This window comes from Prosopis cineraria, unplaced genomic scaffold, assembly GCF_029017545.1.
Source record: "Prosopis cineraria cultivar Desert tree isolate PC_DT_omini unplaced genomic scaffold, ASM2901754v1 PC12, whole genome shotgun sequence".
In the NCBI taxonomy this organism is placed as follows: Eukaryota; Viridiplantae; Streptophyta; class Magnoliopsida; order Fabales; family Fabaceae; genus Prosopis; species Prosopis cineraria.
Genome location: NW_026555343.1, coordinates 43680735 through 43707200, shown reverse-complemented (window position 1 = coordinate 43707200; position 26466 = coordinate 43680735). Strand labels below are relative to the sequence as shown.

Below are 26466 nucleotides of genomic sequence, written 5' to 3'. Positions count from 1 at the left end.
GTACTTCCCTCCATATCCATAGCATGCCACAAGTTGCTTCTTGAATCCTACACATTCATCAAACCAACTTTACCTCACACCCATAGATCCTTTTGCTTGTGCATATAAAAATGTGACCATTAATTGTATTTATCTTACTGTGTTTCTTTGCATTATTGATCAAACAATACTTGACAGAGTAGACATCTACATAGGTATTGCAACTAAAGGAAGATCCTTTCAAAGCTAAGCTATGGTTTCCTTGATCAACTTGTGACTAAAACTACTACCTCATCCTTGTGATTACCTATGACATCTCGATAGGCAGTTGAGCTAGCCATTAGTGGCAATAGCAAAAGTTTCATTAACATTGAATTTCAAACATCACCCTCCTACACACTCCTTTTTTACCACCTTCAGACCTCCTATATATAGATTCATTTTAGATCATAGTGCTATAACTTGGACCTCCTATGTGTTGATTATAGTTATTGCAAATTGAAAAATAAATCAATAAAATTTAATTGCTAGGATATTTGCATTAAATTTGCAAAATAAAATTTGAATCAACATCCAATCTTATTAAAACTTAATTAAAAATATTGATGTGATTTAAAATCAATTAATGCATGTGTTATGGCGGGTTGATTATTTTTGGAAATCTTTCAAATTGAAGGAGAAATTGTTAAAAAGATATTCAAGGAGTAATCAATGGAGGAGAAATTAATGGGATGATTGAAGCTTATATTTTGAAAGATATAATCATATATTATTGGAAAAATAATAGTGAGCTTATATCCACATGTCATCACGAGAGGAAAATGGGGAGCTAATATGGCTTCGTAATATGCGAGCACATGTGCTTTGGAATCTTGATTATATATATATATATATATATATATAAATGTCTTATAAATTGAAATGAAAATAGTATAATACTTCCTCTGGTTCCTATTATATGGTGCATTTTAGAAAGATTTTCGTCATTAATATAAAGTACTTGATGAAATATTGATATACATTTTTCAATATTACCTATATTTAAATTTATTATTAGAAATGATACAATGCAGATTTGAAAATTTTTATTTAAATATGAATAAAATTAAAAGTTTATTCTATTTTTAAATAAAGTTAATTATTTAACCATATCTCCTCAATTCTGATAAGATAAATATGCATTTTAATATAGATAAGAGAGAATAATTAATTTTTAGAAAATTGGCCCTTAAACTTTGGAGGTTGGTTCTACTACTGCCAGCATAGCCGCTGAACTTATAAATATCTTAAAGGGTCGTAAGCTTTATTGGAATGCTAACTTATATAAAGTTAATGTCCACTCTGATTCCATGGAAGTTTTATCCTTTGTCAATCATAACCACTCTAAAAGACATCCTCTCTCTAAATATATCAAGAAATTAGAGATCTTAACCTAGAGGACTACAAAATCACCTTTGACCACGTTTATAGATAAACGAATAGATGTGCTGACTTGCAAGCCCATTAGGCATCTTGAGATAGCTTCGATGTTATAGTTTTAGATAACCTACCACTTGATTGCATCAACCTTATAATTTTAAATTTAACTTGATTTTGTATCCTTGTATGGTATTTTGTGGCCTTATATTCAAATAACAACAACAACAACAACAACAATAATAATAATAATAGTTAATTATAAAAGTACGACACCAGCTTGGGTTGTGTTGTATGGTGACATATAGAGGTGAAAATAGGCTAGACTGAGCTACGCTTTGATCAAATAGGCCCGAGCCTATGTGGTAAATTAGAGGTTTGAACTTAGCTTGAAATTTGTATAAGGCTTTTTTAATTGCTCAGGCTTGAGCCTATGTAAAGCCTGGCATAGCCTGAAAGCTTACTTAAAAGTAAAATCTTTTAAATAAGCTCACGTTTTAATTTTAAACATCTCAAATATACTTTAAAACTATTATAATATACAATATATAACTTGATTTATCAATTATATTATATAAAAATTGAAAGGACTTACCAACTATAATATAATATAACAATAAAATGTCAACATTAAAATTAATATATAAGTTCAATATGATTGAAAATATAATTAGAAGTAATAAAGAATAAATTGATAAAAAAAATCATATGATAAAACTGATGTATTTGTAATATAGTACATTATATATATATATATATATATATAAATCAACCTGTTGGGCAAGTAAGCTAGGCCTTAAAAAGATATGCCTAACTTATTTAATTAAATAAGCTTAATTAAATATATGAACTTGGCCTAAGTCTATTTAATAAATAGGTTAAGTTAGGTGTGAAGTAGGCTAGGTTGTTATCGGTGTTTAGCTTGTACCCATTCCAATTGGCCTAGTATCATTTCGATCATATCAGGACGAGTCTTGTCTCGGCCCAAAAACAATCAGGATGAGATTTTGCAGGATGACACAAGAAAAGAATTCAAGACGGGACGGGACACGAGATTATCATCGGAACATCCTATCTCATCCCGAATATTATATGTATTATTTTTTATTTTAAAAATATATACTAAATATATTAATTATATTAATATAATTTATACTTATATTAATTACATCAATTATAATTTCAATACTTGCAATTTTTATATAAAATTAAAGTTTTGATATTGATAATTTTAATGACATAAAGTAGACAGGGCGATATATTTCTTCATAATATATTAATTATATTAATATAATTTATTCTTATATCAATCTATGTAATAACTTTTATTTATATCATATTTTTTATTTTATTTTTAGAAGAGTAATTACATTAGCACATCTCAACTAAAGTAAAAAAATAATGATTTGATATTGTGTTTGGCTTACTTGTTGTTACTCTTATAACCTAGAGATTACTTGTAATTGCTATCATAATGTAATTGTGATTAATGCGATTCAAGAATTGACTTTAAATTATTTTGATTCATGTACTTGTATTATTTTAATTTTAAACTTAATAAATTATATAATTTAAAATTTTAATGAATATTATTATTCAGATCTTTTTCCAGCATTGCCCGATTTATCAGGGCAACAGGATGTCTCGATCCCATCCTGATCTTGTCTCGATTTCTAATAGAATGGGATGACTTTCGAGAAGGGATAGGACACATGATAAAAATTCAATCTTAATTTTTTTTTAGAATGAAATATAAGATAGAAGTGTCTCAGACTGATTTGATTTCGTCCTGTGAACATCACTAATTATCCTACATTAAAAGGGCATGACTTTTTCTCACATCTAATGACACGTTACTGGTCAAAAACAACATGACATCTGAAGCCAAACTACGCTCCGCCTTTGAATGCCATTCCCCCACTTGTCAAGTATACAATCCGAAACCAAATAACTCCAACCATATCACCACATCTTGAAAGCAATTTTTTTTTTTGAATTCAAGTTTCAAAGTATATATTTAAAAATAAAAAATAAAAAAAAGATTTCGCCTAAAAATTGCATACGGCCATACTGTCACGGATGATATCTTCGTGACCGTGTAAAGACCAAGATAATAAACGATCCGCTGATTAGCCTCGCACAATATGGGTAAAGGGGGCGACATTGACATTAGGTGCGTTCTGCCTTAGTCTTCGGGCTAAGTGCACAATTGGTCGGGGGCTAGTGTCGCTTCCCTGATGAGCCCATGGCAGGGCGAAACCAGTGTGATTCGTATGTGGTAAAGCTTGTCTCGAGGATTATGGAATCCTCGAAACACCGCACGAGTGCCGTGTGCTGTGCCAGACTCTCAGCCCGTGACAATACGCTTTAATTCGAATGTGTAATATTTCTTCTTCTTTCTCTGGTGAAAGGGTGTTTAATATTTCTAACATGTCACATGTTATATATATCATAATCAAACTCTAGAATCAATTAATATTAACATAATAAAAAAAATTATTATATTACTTAGATAATATAAATTATGTACTTTTAACAGTTGAAAAAACAATGCTAAGTGGACGTGTCACTGAGCATGACAGAGAGGGGGTTGTAATCATGAATTGCAGAATACTAATTAGCACGGCGAACATAAATTAATGTCCTTATAGTAATTAATTATATGCCTAATTGCCTCAGCCTTGGAAAATGTTATTTTTGCCTATTTCTCTAAACAAACTTTCACCGTAACGCCCTTATCAAACTTATTCATGGAGTCACTTCCAAAATTCCGAAAGATCAATTTAATTCTTGTAGATTTCATTTGGGCTAAATTAAATTTAAATTTTTTTAAAAAAATGACAAAAACAATCCCAATCTCCTCAAATAAAAGACAATTAAAATAGAGAAAATAAATAATTAATGTAAAAAAATGTACAACTTTCATTAACGGCATAACATCACTATAAATAAAAACAAGTGAAGTTAGGTGTATGAACAATTGATGTAAAAAAAAATGAATAAGTGCTGCACAAAAAATAAACAACTGAAATTATTGGGGTTATTTGTGTCATTTTTCTAAAAAATTTAATCTCAATTTTGCCCAAATGGGTCTCACAAGGAGTTGATTGTAAATAAGTTTGATGAAGGGCGTTAGTGTGAAAATTTTCCAATTCTCTGTGAGGCCGCCAAAAGTCGACACACACAATACATATTTTAATCACGCAAAGAATTTATCACTTTAATATTTGACCTGCCCACATGACTGAAGGATGAGGATGCGCTGTTGGTCTCTGAAGAAGGAACCATCCTCACGGTCACAGCTTTGTTTTAAAAAAGTAAAAGTTAATGATGATATATTTCATCATAATAATTGAAATTAGTAAGAGGAACTATTTATAATAATATTTGATCATTTTATTTTATTTTATAAAAAGACAATTATATAAAAGAAATAAAAGGAAATTACAAATTATAAATATTATTATAAAAAGAAAAAGAGGAAGAAGCTGCCAGGCCTAATATATAATATAATATACTTTAATGAGGCGATGAAGAAGACCATTGGAAGCGAGTTCAGGGAGGGTGCATTGGCCTGATTAGAAAAAGTGGGTGGCGAAGCCAAGTGGTATTTAAAACGGAATATTATTGTGGCCCAAAACGTGGACATCAGAATCTCTGGCTTCAATCATCAACATGTTCAACTTCGGCTTCAACCGATCAGTTTCCCTCACCGTCTTCTCCGCTTTCCTCTTTCTTTCTGCCACCTTCCTCCTCAACTGGCGCCTCGACCTGGTAACTCTCTCTCTCTCACGCTCATGGCTTAGTTTATGCTCTTGGATGTTGCGAGAATATATATATATATATATATCGAGAGTCAGCACTTTCGTTTCCGCGGCAGCGGAAACGCCGGCCTCCGAGTTATGAGGAATCACATAGCATGGGATTTCTTGGAATGATGAGTTATTCCCTGCTATCATCCAGCGCCTTGAGCTACATATGTAATCCTTCAGATTCTGTGGGTTGGCTTCCACATATCTAGGCCTTCATCGTCTTTGTTCAATCATTAGACTAAACTAAAGCCGATTGGAATGGAAGACGCCAGTGGCATCAACTTTCTGTCGTTATTAGGAACCGTTAGTCTAGGAGGGCATACAATTCCAAAGTCCAAACCCAACAGAGTAAGGCTATCATTAGATACGGTTAGGCCCCTTTTGTCGGCCCAACGGGTTCGATGCCCACCTTCTGTGGCCTATTTCTTATGCAAACATGAACTTAGGTCTTGCAGTCACATTTCTCTTCTTCTGAGCCCCATCGACTCCGCTATTCATTTTTTTCTTACTTCCTCTTCGATCTATACGACCCTGCACATCTTGATTCCACGCTCCTCGTCTTGTCCTCTAGGAGTTTTTTTTTTTTTTTTTTGGGAGCCAATTCTCAATCAGTTTATTCATTTGATTCTTTGTAAACATATATACAGTTAAATTTAACAGAAGCGACTAATTCCTTAATATAATGAATTAAAATCTGAATATTTGCTAAAAAATGTATCCACACTTAATATTTGATTATGGCTTGAAAATAATTGACTACAATAGATGAACCTCCCACCCACCCTCCCTCTGTTTGTTTGTTTTTTTGGTGGCTGGTCCCTCCCTCTGTTTGTATGTTTTTTTGGTGGCTGGTAAAGCCTTTATGCTTTTTTTTTTTTTTTTGAATGCCTATATTAATTGCCAAGCAATTTGTGGGATATCTTCATTGCCATTGGGTAATTATATCCAGGGGCGGAACTAGCAAGGGCATAGAGGGGGGCCGAATTTAATCTTATTATCTAAAAAAAATATAAGATAATAATTATTTTTAATTATGAATATTTAAAAAAATAAAAAATAAAATATATATTTCATATATTAATTTTAAAAAATAATGAATATATATAAATATATAAAGTGTATACATAAAATATACCTAAACAAACATTGATCAATATACATGCAATTTAAATAATGAAAAATAGACTTATTCAAACTTTTTTAATAATTTAGTAAAAACTAAAAAGCCTGAGAAACATGTTTAATGCAGATCTTAAGATTTAGTCTTTTTACATGAAGAACTGACGTCATAAATTAATAATACAAAGTATTTGTATTACCTAATAATATATATATATATATATATATATCTATTTAATGTTCTAACAAGATATTGCGTTTATGTGTTATAAAAAAAAAAGAAATGGTATTTATGTATCTATGCACGCATACGGATGCATATTTGTGGGGTGTGCGTTTTTTTTTTTTAAATATTGGAAGGGTTTTTTTTTTTTTGAAGGAGTGGGGCCGAAACCTCATTGGCCATGGCAATTAACCATGATATTTTTTAGGCTCTAACAAGTGGCCTCCCTTGAAGTACCCCTTGTTCCTCCCTTGGTTACATATCATAGTTAGCGGGTCCCAAGGTAGAGTGCACCCTACTAAGTGTCCGTTTGAATTTTAATTAAGTATAATAAATTATAAAAATAATTGATTAAATGATAGATTTTGATCATAATTGATTGTGGTATAATAAAATTTATTTAGATATTATTTTTTTAAAATTAATTTTAATGAAATTAAAGATATTTGAATAATTTATTTAGAATCAATTTTAATTATATAAATTATCATAAAAGATATTACTTTTTAAAATTAAATTATTGATAAATTTGTATCTAATATTATTAAATTTGTTTCTAAAATATTTTTATTTTTATTAAATTTTGTGTTTTTTTATAATTTTTTCTTCAGCTTTTATTTGTAATTTTCTTCAATGCCTTTGATCAGCTTTTCCCCCAGAAGCTCGCAGATACAACTTTCAGAAAAAATTGATTTTAACGCTAACAATCGATTAATGACAAAAGTGAAAAGGTCAATTATTTGCCTAACCAAACAGGCGCTAATTAATGCATTTTGAAGCTAAAATCTTAAATTATTTATGTAATGTCCAGCTTTTTAAATAAGTGCATCGTTTACTGAATTTACGAACACAGAACGTCGCCTTAGTTTACTCCTTTTTATACGATAGGGAACACATGTAGTATATATACTTGATTACAAGCATGCATTTGGCACGGATTTTTTGACAAAAAATTCATTTATAGTAAAATAATTAGAGTTAGGACATTTATTTTTTTTTTTCATATAGTTACTTACCTTACACGTGCACACATGACAATAATATAGTCTTCGATTCTTGTGTTTCAGTCTAAAATCACAAGCTTGTCTTTTCTCACGAACCAAAAGACCTCTCCGCGACTCAACTGTTTCAATGAAGATTTGTCGTCTCCGTCTCCGTCTCCGTCTCCGTCGCCATGGCCGTCCCCGTCCCCATCAGCATCACCATCTTTGTCTGAGTCCTTGACATGCCCCGAGTACTTCCGATGGATCCACGAGGACTTGAAGCCGTGGAAGAGGACAGGGATCACAAGGGACATGGTGGAATTAGGGAAGAGCCTGGCAGACTTTAGGCTGGTGATTCACAAGGGAAAAGCCTACGTGGAGACTTACAGAAGGTCGTTCCAAACAAGGGACGTGTTCACGTTATGGGGAATATCACAGCTCCTGAAGATGTACCCCGGCAAGGTTCCAGATCTGGAGCTCTTGTTTCACTGCGGGGATCTGAGTAAGGTCAATAAAAGAGACTATCTGGGATCACATCCGAGAATGCCAACACTGGTGCCACCTCCATTGTTTCATTATTGTGGGGATGACACAACCTTTGACATCGTGTTTCCCGACTGGAGCTTCTGGGGTTGGTAAAACTTCTGAATTTTTTGCCACTTTAAATTATATTGATGCAATCATGCATGTCGTACTGGGACAAAATATGAACGCATGCATTTGATGTGTAGGGGTGAGCTCAACATTAGACCGTGGGAGACACTGCTAAAGGATATAGAAGAAGGGAACCGGAAGATGAAATGGAAGGATAGGATACCTTACGCTTTTTGGAAGGGTAACCCTACTACGTCTCCTATAAGGAATAAACTCCTCAAGTGCAATGCTTCACATCAGCATGATGCGTATGCTCATATATATTCCCTGGTATAGCTTCAACCACTGTAGTCCAATTAATTACATGCATATCTATGAAGAAAGAGGATCCAATTCAAACCCAAGGCATTTTGTTTCTCCCGCAGAGTTGGGATAAGGAGATCCAACAAAATTTCAAGAATACAAAGCTAGAAAATCAATGCACTCACAGGTAAATTTTCCCCAAAGTTTTCCCCCTCCTCCTGAAACAAGCTTCAAGCCCTATTTATGATTAATTTGAGGTTTTATTTATTGCCATAAAGGTACAATATTTATGCGGAGGGAAGGACATGGTCGGTGAGTGAAAAGTACATACTAGCGTGTGACTCCATGACCATGTTCATAGAACCCAAGAACTATGATTTCTATACAAGAAGTTTGGTACCTATGCAACACTATTGGCCCATCAGGCCCAAAAAGATATGCAATGACATAAAGTTTGCAGTTGAATGGGGAAATTCCCACCATAATCAGGTCAATCTTCTTCTTCTCTCATCTTTCTAATTTTAGTTTTCATCTGGCAACAAGTTTTTACAACTTTAAAGACAAATCTACTTTCACGTTGCTTTGATCAAAACGTGGTTTTGACCAAGCCGTACGTTTTGATCAGGATCAACAAGTTTCCGATACAATAAACACTTCATAATACATCCACAACACATATGAAATGATGCATGATTATTATGATATGAATATAAAGTTTTCAACAAAAGAAAGAACTTGCAGGCACAAAAAATAGGGAGAGAAGGAACAAAATTCCTGCAAGAGCAAGTGAAAATGAAGTACGTGTATGACTACATGCTTCATGTTCTCAGAGAATACGCAAGTCTAATGAAATTCAAGCCAGTGATACCAGTAGGAGCTAGCGAGATTTGTTCAGAAGTGAATGATTGTCACATGGAAGGTGCGTGGAAGGAGTTTTTGAATGAGTCGAAGGTCGAGTCGCCGAGTTCAGAACCTCCTTGCGAATTGCCTTCTCCTTATGAAACTCGAGACCTCCAACAAATTCTAGGTAGAAAGAATGGTCTGATCCAGCAAGCTGGATCCAAGCGAAGACAAACTTGGCTGGACGTTTGTTTCAATTCTTAGACAAGATTCGTAGTTTTTAGGCTTTTTTTAATTTCACGACCGACTTTACATTCCTCGCACATAGTCGTCATAGGTGCCTTCATGTAATTATTCAAATTTATTTTTCAAAAGATGGAAAAAAAAAAAGAGCAGCTTTCATGTAAGCCAATAAATGAGAAAACTTTATATTGATCTTTTTCGGATGTAAACGCAAATAATTTTTTTTTCTCAATATAAGGAATAATTGATTGATTTTGCTTTGGTGATGCTCGCCGACATCTGACGCGTAATATTATTCTGGCCAAACATTAAACTCCAACAATGAAAGTGATTGTTGTCCAAACAAAGGAAATGAAGACAGGAAAAGATAGCATGGGCTAAAGTCTAAAGATGCACGCTGAAAGCGACTCCACAATCACACACTCATTTTCTTCTGCCCATCCATGATTGCCCGTATGTGGTGACACAGTCTTGTTATCATTGTTTTGCCATTTGTTGTTGATGATGATGCCCTTAATTACTCTAATTTTAATGATACATATATACATTTATCTTTTAAAAAAAAAATTACCTTAAACATCATCAACGCGCGTATATGGTTACTGATACTTTCTTAAAATTATGATTTATGCTTTTAATATTATGAAAATATTTAAATTTACTGTCGTTCTCGCACTCCTATTGAGCACAAAGAAGAAATGGGTCTTTCTTGTTCACAGAAATTTATAAGATCACTATCACACGCTGTTTAGAAATTATGAACAATATAATTATTTTTTAAAAAAATAACATAACTTATGTAAGAAGTATAACCTAAAAGAAGAAGGACGAGATTCCTATTTCTTTCCTGAGACAACAGGATAAGTTGATATGAAAAAGGTGTATTTCTGGCTCTTATAATTCAAGATCAAGCTACAAGTCTCTCGCTTCTAATTTGGGTGCAGTAGATATTTTGATAACTTTCTTTGGTCCTTTTCACAAGGAAGTAAATAAAAGGAATTGACGCAAATAACAGTTATTTTCATTTCAGTTAAATTATTAAAGAGTAGAGTTTTTATTAAATTAAAAATTATGAATAAAATAAAATAAAAATCAAAGAATAAATTCACTATAAGATTAACAATTAAAGAGCATTCTAGGAATTATAATCTCCTTTTATGCTTTGCAATTCAATTTCTTCTAGTGATAACTTTTTAATTTACCTTTAAAATTAACGATCTAAATTAAATTTGTATTCATTAATTACAAAACCCATGATATAACTACATTATGATGTCTCAAGTAAGTTATAATCCAATTATATACAAATCTTGAAAGATTAGCTAGGATTCTTGAGTATATTTCTATCTCAATAATAAATTAGATTGAATCAAATCCTAAGTTGCTTAATACATGATCTATTGGAGATTCCTTTTTGTGGAAGGTGAAAACTAAGATCTAAACACACATTGAAGACAATACAAAGAATTAAAGTCAAAGAGTAGAAGAAGAGAATTCAAAAAAATCCCCTAATGGTTGATGGTCCAGAATTGCCTTCTCAGTTTTAGATATAAACTTTCATTTTTTTAGAAGTCTCTCAGGGTTTTATTTATAACTTATTTGCACCCTTTGGCCTCTAATTTTCATCTTATCTCATATGATTTTATAAGATATTGTTTAATTTCACACTTGAATCCAAAAATAAGAGTCTACCATGTGTTTTTCCTTACGTATGCACGCGGTTGTGCTTTTCTTCTCCATGCCCGCGCACGAACAAATAATGAAGGAGTCTTTTCTGCGACCTCCTTCGCACATGGTCGAGTGTTGAGGTTTAGGAAGTTCGTGCACGGAGGAATTTTCCTTATGTAGTCTTGGTGCACAGATGAGCTTCTTGGCAATGATCTTCCCCATGTTGGCTGCATCCGTGGACGGAGAAATTCTCTTCTTTACTTATTTGCAAGTGAACAACTCTTTTTGGGCCTATTTCTTAAGTTTTGAGTTGATACTTCGCATTTTTAGCTTTTTAAATGTCATTTTCACTTCTTTTAGAAAACTTTAAAAATTACTGAGTGGGGTGTTTTATCCAAATTTATATTAATTTATACATTAATTAGCAAATGAAAGAGTAGAAAACATATATTAATTTAAGTAAAATATACACTTATTAGAAGTTTAAACTTCCTTCAAAGCATCTTGTCTTTCTTTGGAAGCTTCTTCATGAAACAATTCCTACTAACGACATTCTTCAAAAGCATCATTTGCATTCTAATAACAAGTGTCTCTTTGGATGCCAGGTTGAGGAAACAATTCCTCACCTTTTTTTTTTCAATGCCTTATTTTAGGGGCGCTTTTGTTTGGTAGTTTGTCCTTGAATTATGATTTCTTAGATTGTTTAAGATATATGCAATCTTTGAAGGATTTCATTAAACATCTTATTGTAATTCACAGTATTTGAAAAATTGAAAACTCTATCATTCATGATGGTCACAAGCTAGATCTTTGTAAAGCTATTCAAAATTGTCACCATTCGTACTACTTTCTAATGCACATATGTACTTGGGATGAAATTGATCTACATGCTTCTGGAATTAGTGCTTCCAATAGCTCATCAGGATTGTGGCATTTGGTTGTGACTGTTACTAGAAGAAGTTTTCCATATTTCCAAGGAAACGGGTGGAGCTTCATCTATACTAAAGAAAAACAGAGGTTATTCACTGAGATTAAAATATTAGGACTTCAGGATAGATAAAAAATTGTCATGCTCACCTGATCTAAATGCAGATCTACAAATTTGAGCGACATTGAAATTATTTTGCCTGCATTCAACCTGACTTTGGACCTCGACAATGACTCCTACTTCTGGGGAGCTTCAATCTCAAGTCCTCTATTTCCTTTGCCAGCCGAACTTTTGTTTTGGTAAATCTTTAGCTGGAGGTTCTGGTTCTATGATTGTTGATGATATTTGCTCTCTTCTCAACAACTTCATTGCGGTCTTTGTTGGGAGTTTGCATTCAAAACCTGTTCAAGCATACAATGTGCGCATCCCTTGTTTTAGTTTCCAACTTATTGTTTTTATTTTTTTTCTTTTTTTAAATTTCAAGTGTATTTGGAACTAATTATCTTCTTACATACTCCCTCCATCTCTATATATAAGATATTTTTAATTGAATCACGCAAACTAATAAAAGTTGATTATCTAATTAAAAGCACAGCATCATTTCAATTTTTCCCTAATTATTGTAAATAAAAAATAAATTAATGAGAGCACTTATTTTTTCTCTTTTCAATTTAATAAGGGTATAATGATTCATTTATTAACAATATGATAATAACTTTTATATTTAGAGATAAAAAAAGTTTTAAAATTTTTTTTATATATAAGGATGGAGAGAGTATAATTTTTTTTAAAAAAAGGTGTATGCATTCTAGTGCTTAAATTGAAAAAACAAACAGGCAACAAGTACTATTGGGGGCACAAAAAAAAAAAAAGACGGTTGGCAGGGGAGATTGAATATTCTAATGGACGAGGATAATATTCTATGCCACATGTGGTCACAAGAATATGAATCTCTACAATTTCTGGAGGAAAAAAAAAAGGACAAATAACAAATGTTTGTGAAATTCGTCTGGTATATCATCTAGGTATAATGGTATATTATTCAAAATTTGAAGATGGAAGCCAATGGAATGTAAACTCGTTTTTCTTATGGAGAATGACGGTGCTGTAAAAAAAAACATAAAATAAAGACATTTGAGTTATAAATTTTTAAAATTTCGGTTATAAATTCTTGACGTTTAAATTATAAAAAGCCTTTACTATTTTTGAATGATCCTTATTTATCATTTTTTGTATTTCTTGTTCTGCTCGCACTCCCATGCACACTTGTCACACATAATCACCATCTAGTGTGTTTTTTTATTTTACATTATATTCTCATGGTTTTCTTTTTAACCGAAATTCTCATGGTCGAATTGAATGATCTTTGCTCTGTTGTGTTGAGTAAGTTTAATTAATTAATTATTATAAATTAGTGTTAAAGAATGACCAGAGCAATTAGGATTTGATGAAAGGCTGTGAATCAAGTGCAAGCCGCCGTAAGCAAAATGTCACTTGAATCTCACAGCCACATGCAGAGTTGGATGTGCATCTCCACTCTCTCTCTCTCTCTCTCTCTCTCTCTCTCCCCCCTCCTCCCCCCCCTTGCTTTCTTGGCTACCATCTTAATTCTACAATTCATCTTTTTTTTATTCATAACTCATGGCCATGGTACAATTCTATGGCTTATCTCTCGAGTCAAGGATTTCTAGCATTCATATTAGTAAGACTAGTTTATAAGTAAAGAATATACCTCGTTTCTTCGTGGGCAAAAAAAATTGTTAGTGTTGATAATGGTAGGTATTAATATTAATTAGTTAGTTAATAATACCAGTACTAATAATTAAAAGGGAAAATGATAATTAAGGACCCCTAAAGTCATTAATTACAATTAGGGATGTTAAATTATTAAAATTTTAAAACCTCATTAATAAACTATGATCCTTTACTTGGAAATTGGAATTAAAAACATGTATGAGTTTACAAAATTGCCTTCCACTTGGAAAATAAAGAAATAAAACTACCGAAATTGTTATCATGAAATGGAAATATTATTAATCTTAATTAGAAAACTAAGGATCTATAATGGAAAATTTATTGTTTTTTATATAAAACTAAAATTCACCTTTAAAACTTTTCAATGACACTTGTGAATACATAAGAGTTGCTTAAAAATTTACTAATGTTATGTTTAGATGCATGTAGATTTGGATTTGATTCAAATCTATTATTTGAGTAATTAAAACATGTGGATTAACCCAAATTCAAATTCAAATCTTAACTTAATTCATTCGCAGTTTTAAATCCTTTATAAACCCCTTTATTTCAAGTTTTCATGAAAGTTCTCTCTTTCTTTGTGTTCATTTGTTGATTTCCTTACCTTCTTGACTTCCACATCGTTGCCTCCAACGAAGTTCCATCAAGATAAGACTACCAATGTCAATTGGGACTGAACTGATAGTGTCAACAGGGACTGAATCGAAGGTGACAAACAGGATAGGAATGTTAGCACCAACTAGGACCAAATTGCCAATATCGATTGGGACTTGATAGCAGATGTTAATAGGGACCAAACTACTGATGTCGATTGGGATTAGATAGTTGACTTTGACTAAGACTAGATGGATGGCACCAACCAAGACTAGATCGCTGATGTTAATCGAGACCAAATTGCTGACAATGACTAGGACCTAACCGCTAGCATCAAAAGAGATTAGATAACCAACTTTGATTGAGACTGGACAAACAGCATTGACCAGGACTAAATCACGAGCAATGAGCAATACTGAAGCTAATTGGGACCTGATCGCTGGCATCGATTGGGACCAAACAGCTAGCTTTGATTGGGATTGGATGGCTGGCTTTGACTGAGATTGGACTACCAGCGCTAGCCGGGACTGCACCCCCTACTACAATCAAGACCACCCTCCTTCGCCACTCGAACTTTGACTAGGATTGAACCACTAATGTCGTTGAGTTGCCTTTCAATTCAAACATAAAATTTAAAATTTAGAATTTTATTTAAGATCTAAATAAAGGATTTTAAAATTATAATTTGAAATATTTTATATCATCCAAACAAAGAATTTAAAATATATGAATTTTAAATGTAAGATTTCAAATTTAAATTCTCAACCCAAATACACCCATCTAAACATAACTTAAAGTCACTTATGAATATGAACACAATCATTTGTGAATTTTTATACTTGTTAATATATAGGCATACCACTTGAAAAATAAAGAAATGACACTACTGAAATTATTATCATAGGATGAAAATATTGTTAATGTCAGTTGAAAAATCAATAAAAAATAGTTGGGAATTGCTTGCTTCCTAATATGAAATTAAATTTCATTTTTGAAACTATTCAAGGACACTTATAAATATATAATAATTATTTAAAAATTTATTTAAGTTACTTCTGAGAGGAATTTTAGACTATTCATATTTTTTTAAATTATAAGTTAGGACCATGGTCCATTATGAAAATTTTAATAATTTAAAATTCTTAATTATAATTAATGACCTTGAAGGTCCCTAATTGTCCTTTTTCCTAATTAAAAACATGCGTATCCTAAGATTACATGCAGTCAGATCAGAGGATCGGTGTTAAATGCACGTGATGAAGTGCTTTTGCCTTTTATTAGTTGGGAATGGCAGGTAAGTGAAGCCACTCAAGCCACTCAACCCACTCAACTTTATTTGTGTGTATATGTATATAGAGTTTGGACTCTGAACCATACATGTCATCACATTAGCAAGCCACATCAACTCCATACTTTTTTCCTGTGCTGACACGTGTATGCTTGCTGGATAAATGCGTGAATCCATTTTTTGTTGGGTATTAATTTTAGGATTTAATATTAGATAAAAGAATCATGATTTTGTTTGGGGTATAAATTACTTCGTCTAATAGTCAACGTTGAATTATTATTTCTCCTTAATTTGTTGACTATAACCATTTTATGTTATATTTAGCAGCAAAACTTCATGTAGTTAATGGATCTGTTTGTTTCCTGTTTTTAGAAATTGTTTTTTATATTTAAACATAGAAAATTTTAGAAACTTGTTTGGATTAGTTTTTTTAATTTAGTTATTTTTAAAATTATTAGAAATTATAATTATCTTGATCAATTTTTATAAAAAAATCATCACTACTAACTATCTATAACTATTACTATCAATTTATTTTTTAATTCTAAAATAATTTTTAAATTAATATAACCAAACGAATTTTTTTTTTGTTTTAAAAAATAATCCTAAAAATTGTATTATAAAATAAGTTATAAAAAAGGGGGAATAGAAGCCAAACGAGCTCAATATCTACATTTTTTTTTTAACTGCGATTCTACGACCATTGATTTTTCCATGACTTTATGATATATATTCATCTCATTTTGTCAATCTCAAATATTTTTGTCAACCTTACAATTTATTACAAAATTCTTTATTGTCAATCTAATGTTTGAGCAACTAATTCAACATACATATATATACATATCAATATATTGATTATGAAAATAATTCAACACATAATGAGGAGGCGAATTTATTTTAAATTAAGTGAAAGCTTTTGGAAATAAATTAAATCAATAGCAGTAACAAGTGATTATTGATCTATAAACATATTATTTTTCAGGCATCTATATTTTTTATTTTTTACTGCATATTTTTTATTATATTTTTAAAGTCATTCTCACCCCCAACAACTTTTATTCATTTTTTGAATTTGTTCATTTCGCCATGGTGTGTTTCTTCAGAGGTGAGATTGGAGGCTTAATCATTTCATTCAAATCATCATGGGGAAGTTGTATTTTTCTATGAACTCCACTGCTTTCATTTTGTGTTCATTATTTCTTGTTCTTCTTTCTTTACATATTCTTCCTTCATCATCTAAGAAAATTTAACCATATGCTTGAGAGTTCCGTAGGATATGGCATTCCACTATTTGACATTGCTTGGGCTATCAACCTACTTCAAGATGATTGGAAGATTAAGATTTGAGTGGTGTACTCCATCTAAACGACTGGTTTACCATCTACTCGATATATGAGACCTAATCATTAGAGATGGTTTTTAAGATATCAATGTACTAATAACTTTCATTGGGTTGTTTCCTTTTTATTTTATTTTATTTTATGAATTGTTTGTGATGCTTATATGTCCATTTCAGGGTTATTGTATTCATGTTATTGTGAAGAGAATTTTTTTTTTCCAAAGCTTTCATCTCAATTGCATGAGGTCAGGATGTAGGTTGTCTCAATTTGATGTTGGCCAAAACATCAGATAATATGAGACTACGAATCATGCACATGATGATGATGGATGTTCTATACATCAATATGAATTTCTCTTCACTTCATTCTTAAATATGTAATAGACCATAATATCGACAAGAAATACTTAATAGGTGATATTTTCTTTTCTGGTACTGTGTGCCATTCTATTTTCACTACTTATGCATTGTAGGTATTGCAAATGTGCACATGACATTCTGCTCTTATTTTTTTGTTTGCATATTATATATGTATGTATGTATATAATCAGGATACGTAAGCACACACGTTGTATTATAAAGCCACAGTACATGAGATTCACCTTTTACTCCCCTATTGACACGTGGGTGAATAACCTTGCATTATTGGATTTAATTCTTTCATTAATTGAGTAGCAATAAATTAGAATTGATAATCAATGTATATATATATATATATATATGCAAATCTTGTAGAATGAAGGTGATTGATCACAAATCTTTTCTCTCTCATTTTGGTATGATGTTAATTATCCTCTCTCATTGGTTAATTTAATTTTAGTCTAATATTAATATTACAATTTCATTGATTGATGTGATTGAATATTTTTCTTTTTGATTGGTTGACATAGTTTAATTTATTTTTATTTATTTTAATTGATTTTTATCTTCTCATGGAATGATCAATTTAGATGTGATTAAATATTTTTTATGATTGGTTAACGAAATTTAATTTGTTTTTTGTTTATTTTAATTGATTTTTATTTATTCACGAGACAATCAATTTAGATGTGATTAAATATTTTTTATGATTGGTTAACAGAATTTAATTTGTTTTTCATTTTTTAATTTATTTTTATCTTTTCACGAGATAATCAATTTAATTTAATCTAATATTAATATTACTATTTCATTGGTTGATGTGATTGAATATTTTTTAATTTATTTTTTTTATTTTAATTGATTTTTATTTTTTATGGGACAATCAATTTAGAATGAATATTTTTTCTAATTGGTTAGTAGAATTTAATTTATTTTTCATTTATTTTAATTTATTTCTATCTTTTCACAGGACAATCAATTTAATTTTAGTCTAATATTAATATTAAAATTTTGTTAGTTAATATGATTGAATATTATTTTGATTGGTTGATAGAATTTAATTTATTTTTTTATTTATTTTAATTGATTTTTGTCTTTTCACAAGAAATTGTCCTTGAGTCATCTATCATGAGAGCATTAACTACATTGTTTTCTATGCTCTTGAGTTTTGCTAGAGAGTTTTTGTTTTCAATACAAAAATATTTTTGTGTCTTTCAGTCTCATATGCCCTAATTGATGATTGATCAGCCATTCTCTTAAGTGGGTTTATTACCAATGGTGGAGAGTTAGGCAGCTGGGGTGAAAGAGTTTTATGCCTCTTTTTAGCCAATGTCAAGGAAAGGATGTCGGGTTCATTAACATACTTCTTGAAGAATTTAAGAGCTTGACTTCGCTATGCTTGAATGACAGCACTTGGCTTAAGTTTCTTTTTACTAGGACCGTCGCCATGGTGTCCTCTATAGGAACATTAATGGTAGATTCATTTGCGATTAGGCATTGTAAGAGAAGGCATTTTGATTCAAAATAGGTTACCACTTATAAAGAGAAGTTGCGATGTCACGAGCATGCTGATCATATTCATGTGTACACTCATGCAGCGCACGATCATGTTGATAGATTAATAGAAGAACTCCCTAAAATTTAACCATTTTAGATGTGTTAATATCAATGATATCAATAATATTTTTTAAATTTCTTAATTCTAATGTGTGCAATGCACAAGAAATTGTCTAGTTAACATTTATAATTAGTTTGACCATACTTTATTATAATTATATTAGATTATACTCTCTTGTCCCAAATTATAATATACTTCTACACAAAATTTCATATACTAATAAATCTTATTAAATATACTTAGCAACCTTAACTTTCCAAAACAAAAATATAAACTTTTAAAAATACCCATAAGTTAATATATTGAAAAGAGAAGGGATGAAAATTAATTATAGAGGGAGAAAAGATAATATTAGAATTGATGTATTTAATAAAATTTTAATTTACTCAAAATATCTTATAATTTAGAGCGAAGAAATTTCTTTAAAAATGCCTTATAATTTAGGACGGAAGGAATATAAGAGTTTTACTTCTCAGTCCTCCTCATCACATAATTATCAATTTGATTTGAATTGTTATTTTTTGACCTTAGTAGTCAGTTTAATTTTAGAATGTGATTTACTTACATGTTACACGTTACTCAACATCTAATTGTACAATTTTTATTTGTAGGGCTATGATTTCATCTTTCATGCACTTCAAAGTTGGTTGCTTTAATGAAATTACACTGGTTTATAAGCATGGGTCCAACATTGCTATGAAAATAAAAGATTCAATTTTTCAATGAGACCAGTTCACAAACATAGAGAGGCAAATCAATCAACATTGCTATTGATTGCACACGTAAATGTGTGCAAGTTTAGACTGCTTTTTATGAGTGAAGCTTGTGTGGTCATTGGTGTCAGATCAACTTAGATGCTCACGATATGTCTTTTTATCCCTATCTTTCTATTGGATCTACTCTTTATTCCAATTTTTTTGCTGACCAAGTATTAATAACTTTGTCCTTAAATTTTGATATTTTTTTAAACAATTATTTTTCATGTATAATTTTTATACAAACTCTAATTAAAAGCGTCAACTTTGTATTAAATCAATTTCCATGAGTTCCTTTTCTGAAAATATGAAATCTAATTTTCTTTGTACACGGTGAATGAGCATCCAATATTTGAATTCTAATATATATATATATATATATATATATATAAAAGCATGTGTGCCGGGATGTTATAAATTAAAATCACATCAATTGCACGTTTCTCTCTCGTATTTTGTTGATTAAATTTGCAAAAAAAAAAAATATATTATTTCTTTGATATATTATTCTCCATCCGGCACCATTTATTAAGCGTCTTTTGTGATATAATCAGATGCATTAACTCTGCTCAACAAGTCAAAGCAAATTTGAATCTCCATTAAAAAAAATAATGGAGTCCTTACATGTGTGGCTGAATTTAATATGCCTGATTGCATTTCAAAACAAGAATATGAAATTTATTGTTGGGTATAGAAGAATTAATTAATTCTCCAATGATACCAAGAGAATGGATAAAATTGTGTATATGATTGATTACATATTTTTACGAGCATCAATTTCAAGGTATACTATGAACTTGCCCGGAGACTATGGCTCTAGAGGGTAGTTTAACATCTCCAATGCAAAAAAAGCTGTCATTTCTTTTTTTTTTCTCCACCGCTTTATTCTGTAGTTATAACGAAATTGCTGTTATATGACTTATCATTTAAATGTCATATGAATTCATGTAAAGCTTCAAAGTTATTGCTCATTACTATTCAAGGGTTCTCTTTCACTATTGGAGGTCTCTATATTTTATTTTATGAGACACGAGCTAGGGATACAACCGCATATGATGATTTTGTATTACAAGAATTGTCCCAATTTACTTTGATAATTGCTGAAAATAGCTCGTCATTCAATATTCTGTTCTTTATTTTTTTGTTGAAATCAATAATGTTTAACAAATTCAATATTTTGTCCCAATTTACATGGGTTTATTATGATTGTATTTAGTGAATCCATACAATCCACATATTTAATTTTCAGAATAAAATTTGCAATTTATTGAAAATAGGGTGAAAGAGCAAAGGGTAAAGATGTATTTTTGCCTTTAAAGTATTATGTGAGAAACACCTAGCATCATAGACTATTAATTGAAACAATTTTGTCTTTAAAATAATTAAAATAAAGCATTTTTGCTCTTCTCATCAAATTCTTAATGTTGACCATTAGAAAATACTAACTAGGACTCCAATTTGATCGTTAGAGAATTTATTGACAAACACAAAAATACTCTGTTTTAATTATTTTAAGAAAAAATAATACTACAACTAATACTTTAAAATGTTGTGTGCTTCTTAAGAGCAAATTGACACCTAAACAAGAGGTTTGGAAATATTTAAGACCCTAAACTCATTTTTTTATGCAATGTTCTTCTTTATTTTTTTAAAAATGATGCAATTTAACTTGTATAGTTTACTAAATTTAATTTTGACCATTAGTTGATTAAAAAATAATAAAAAATAACTTCAAAAGTTACAAAAATGAGCAAAAATTAAAATAAAGAGCTCAAAAATTACAAACAATGATTCAAAAAATTATAGAAAAGGATTAAGAAAATTTTATTGGTTCTTTGTCATAAATTTTTAAGGGCCTTTTTTTTATCAACTAACAATTAAAATTAATTTTTATTAATAGTAAGAGATAGATTACACTATTTACAAAAGTTGATAGGGAATATTATACAAAAAATGAATTTAGTGTCTTAGATGAATTTATGAGCCTATTTACTTTTTTGTAATGTTGAAAATATAATCATAAATCCGTTCATTATAAATTATTTTGTCTTTTGGTTAGCTTTGATATATTATTTGTGATATGTGAATTTGAATTTTTGTTGAGGAGATTTAATTGGGGACACCATTTAGGAAGCGATTTTTCGTGGTGTGATCTAACGCATTAATTCTCCAAAACACATCAAAACAAATTTATTTCGTTTTGCATTGAGGAACTGCTGAATCCTCCATGATTATCTAGGATTATATTAATTAGTGCGATCCAAATTATTTAAGGATATTCTCCAGATTATATTAGTGCAATTTAAATCCCAGCTCAAATAAGTTTAAAAAAAATTAAGGTCCTTAGGAAAATTGAATCTTTTCACTCAATCCAAAAAATAATATGGCCAATATATATATATATATATATATAACATATTAAATCTTAATTAATCTCTTAAAACTTAGTTCATTTTGTAATCAAAGACTACACACATATTTGAGTGTATTGTTATAGATATTTTAAAAAAATAAGAAGAAAATTCATATTGTTATGTTTATATTATTTTTAATATGTAATTTAAAATAATCTTGTAAATGTATTTTAATTTTGATTTAAAAATTTTAAGATGCACATTTTTTAAAAACTTAGGGCGATGCAAATGTTACTCAAGACAAGATGATGAGGACATATATTCCAAAACTGCAAGAGAGAACTTGTTCTTGATTAACAATAATATATAAATTTTAGTACCGTACATGACATTAAATTAAAATATATGGATAGCATGAATGATGAAGTACAGGGGATATGATCAATTTAATTGATAAAAAAGCTTATTGATTTATGGGATTTTTTTTTACCAAATATTAATTTATGAGATGAGTTAACAGAAATTATATACATTGCAAAACAAATTAAAAATTTCTAGAGTCTTTTTACAGTGTCTTAAAATTTAACCATTATAATTTTTATAAAATTTTCCTATCTAGTCTCAATCTTAAATAGTAGGTACGAGATACAAGATAAAAGTTTCATTCTTATCCTATTTTGTGATTGGACATGGGAAAGGTTGTTACAATTATGTCTCATTAATAATTCTACTATTCACACCCCTTAACTTTGGACTTCAATTTAAAAGAAAAATATAAACATGAGAGGTACATTTTAATGTGTTTATGTAGGCCATGTTGTAAATAGATCAGAGGATGGTAATTGACAATTAATAATTATTTTTCATATAGCTATTTGATTAAGTTAAATTTAAATATTATTAGAGTTGGGCTGGAGATAACTTTTCTAAAAACATCTTCTATATTCACAAAAATTTGAACTTGAGGCTTCGTTCTTAAATGGTTATATAACCCACTTTACTAGGATCAATGTCTCGTAGCGACAATTGACAAGTTTTGATATCTTAATTATGTAATAGATTTCTACAAAATTTACTATTTAATGTTTATATATATATATATATTGTACAATATTTTATCTTTCATTTAATATTATTTTGTATAAAAAAAGGGTAAGGTGCAAATTTGTCCTTATACTATTTTTCGAAGAACATCTAGCAGCCTAAACTATTAAATGATATAAAATAAATCATGAACCTTTAAAAATGAAGTATCAGTAGCCCGTTGTTAACTTCAATTGAAGGGCATTATGTGGAGCCTACAATGACATGTGACATGACATGTCAACATGGTAAATGTGTAAAGTTAGTCATGAACTATTTATTGAGGAGCATTGGGTAGTCTTTACTATAAAAAAGAACCATCCAACATCTTTTCCTCAATTTTGACTAGATACCATTTATTTTCATACTTATAAGGCCCACAAACCATTAATCACTCCAATCTTCTTGCCTTCATTCTCAATCTTAGCTCGAGAAGAAGAGGTTCAAAAATTTTTTATCTGAAGACACTCACAAAGACAACACTAACAAAGTAGAAAAAATCATCCGTGTCTAAACTAAGCTAGAATTAAGCTTCATGCGTAATAAAATCAAGCTTCTACTTCATTGGCATCGTCCTTGTGAATGTCTTCAAATAAGAACTCTTTGAACATCTTCTTCTTGAGTTGATACTGAAAATAAAGGCAAGAAAATTTGAGAGATTAATGTTTTGTGAGCCTCTTCAGTGATGGATTCAGAAAAATTTGATAGTAAGGGCAAATTTGTTACACAAGATAAATGTTAATTATTTTTAAAAAGATTTAAAATTAAAGAAATTTACTTTTTAAATTATTTCTCCCTCCATTTATTTAAGATTATAAATTATATATAAAATTTGAGTTAAATATTTTTTTAGGGGATAAGAGAGACCTTATGGGAAAAGTGAAAATTTTCTATTAGGGTAAGGGGCAATTGAAAGATTTTGGATTATTATATGTAATTTTTTTTAGTCTTGTGGGGGCAATTGCCCCATAAGTCATAACATAGATACGTCCTTGGGCTTTTAAATATGAAAATAAATAATATTTAATCAAAATTAATGAAAATGTGTTAAATGATCTATCTTTTTTATAATAGAAACTACCCAATACTCATCAAAAAATAATTTATAATTAAATTTACACTTTTATGATATTGACGTGTCGTGATCGTGTCGTGCCATGTGTAATTATAGGCTTAACATAATGTCTGTCAGTTGAAGCTAACAGTGGGATATTGGATGCTTCATTTTTTAAAGTTCGTAATTTATTTTACATCATCTGATAATTTAGGTTACTAAATATTCTTTAAAAAATAATATATTATTAAATTTATTACTTTACCCAAAACAAATATATCCCGTGCATGTGTATTGCTACTTGCTAGTTTAGATTAGATTTAGATCACCCATTGCCTTTAACTTTCCACCTGTTCTTGTTCACCCCTCAAATCTCTCCCCGCCAACCAAATAAATGCTAATGTCATCCCCCATTACATTGACTTTATTTGAAAAATTGGAAATAAATTGAAACAAAAAATGAGAAGGTAAATTAATACAAATAAATCAATAACGAAACAAAAATAGTTTCGCCAGAATATGGCCTAACTGTCACTACTAATTTGACTCTTTAATTAATTTATTTGTTTTAGTTTAGCTTTTTTTTAAAAAAAATTGATTACTTCATTTAATTTGTCCCACATTTAACACTTTTCATTATCTTTATTTATTGTATTTCGAGAAAGTTAAAAATTATTTTAAAATAATAAATAAACCACAGAGATGAATATAATTTAGAATAAAAAATAAGAAATAAAAAGAAAGTAAATAAAGTTTGAAAATAAAATAAAATAAGGATGAAAATGATAAGAGTGTGAGATTGCTGACTAAAAATATAAAATAATAAACAAGTCACACTATTTAAAAATCATTAATATTTTAGTTTTTAAAATTTTATATGATGAATATTAGGAACATGCCCGTTTATTTTTGAAATTAGAAATAAAATTTGGAGGAGGATATATTGGGAAGCAAATATAATTTGTGGTGTCATTATTTTGTCTTGAATTTGAAAAATGTGTGCCAACCAAGCAACCGCTGACGGGAAAGTTTTCACCTTCAATGTGTGTGTTTGAACAGCAAAAATAATTAATTTTTGGCTTAAAAAATTAATTCCACACAAAATTATTCAAACACTCTTTTTTTTATTAATCGATTTTTGGATCAAAAATTAATTATTTTTAAAAGTTGAGAATTAGAGCTTATAGGAAAAAGTTTGTCAAAAAATATTAAAAAAATAAAAACGGGCTCAAAAAAAAATTATAAAAAAAACATAATTTAATAAAAAAATAAAATTTTCTTTTTTTCTCTTTTTTTAATAAAATTCAAACTTTGTATTTTTAAAATATTAATGTTTGATTTTTAAGAATTACATTATATAATAATTTATATAATTAAAATTAATTTTAATTAAACTATCTAAACATTTTTAATTTTATTAAAATTAATTTTAAAAAATAATATTCAAATAAATTATAGAGAAAATTAGTTCAATGGCCTCAAAAAATACAACTCCCATAAATTATGAATAAGGTTTTTAAATATTTTAAAATATGGCCCATTCATAAAATCAATTAGATGTGTTTTTCTTTTTTATCCTCAAAATAAATTTATTATTAAAACAAAATATATTTGATCTAACTAATCTTTAGCTGATTGGATTTGTCATTTTTATCATCAAAAATCATATTGTGTGTGCTCTCTTTTGATTTATCATTTCTGAATATTTTTTTCATCATATATTTTGGATCTGATTTTTCTTGATCATTATATTCATCTCTTATACAGTGTTTTTTTTCATCAAAATTTTTTATCTAATTTTTCTAGATCACCATTTTCATCACAGAGCTCTTCCTCTCTCTCTCTCTCTCTGTTTTTTTTCAGATATTACGAAGAGGACATTAAACATTAAAAAGAAAACTCCATTATTGATCTGTGATACTATATCATTGATATACGGCTTAAACTCTGACTTTTGTAACAGAGTCTGATCGAACTTCCTCACCCTAGATTTGCAGCTTTAGTGTGGCTTTGTATAAAAGCTGCAGTTTTAGACTTTTTCACCTTGCATTCATGATTTTTCAACTTGAATCTATAGCTTTTAGTCTGCCTTGCCTTACATTCTTATAGTCTCTTAGCTGAATCTCAAACTCCATTGATCCATCAATGTGAGCTG

At 29.7% G+C, this 26466-nt stretch overlaps 1 protein-coding gene and 1 long non-coding RNA gene across 2 annotated transcripts; one reads left to right on the top strand and one right to left on the bottom strand.

The window, feature by feature from the left end:
- Nucleotides 1-4974: 4974 nt before the first annotated feature.
- On the top strand, nt 4975-9708 carry LOC129288627 (uncharacterized). Its single transcript, XM_054925299.1, has 6 exons — nt 4975-5169; nt 7617-8167; nt 8264-8456; nt 8552-8616; nt 8708-8918; nt 9171-9708. The coding sequence occupies exons 1-6, from the start codon at nt 5071-5073 to the stop codon at nt 9531-9533; spliced, it is 1482 nt and encodes a 493-aa protein (XP_054781274.1). The 5' UTR covers nt 4975-5070; the 3' UTR covers nt 9534-9708.
- On the bottom strand, nt 7522-8776 carry LOC129288628 (uncharacterized). Its single transcript, XR_008588040.1, has 2 exons — nt 8350-8776; nt 7522-8226 (listed from the first exon to the last, which is right to left on the bottom strand). It is a non-coding gene; the product is annotated as an uncharacterized LOC129288628 (long non-coding RNA).
- Nucleotides 9709-26466: the final 16758 nt, after the last annotated feature.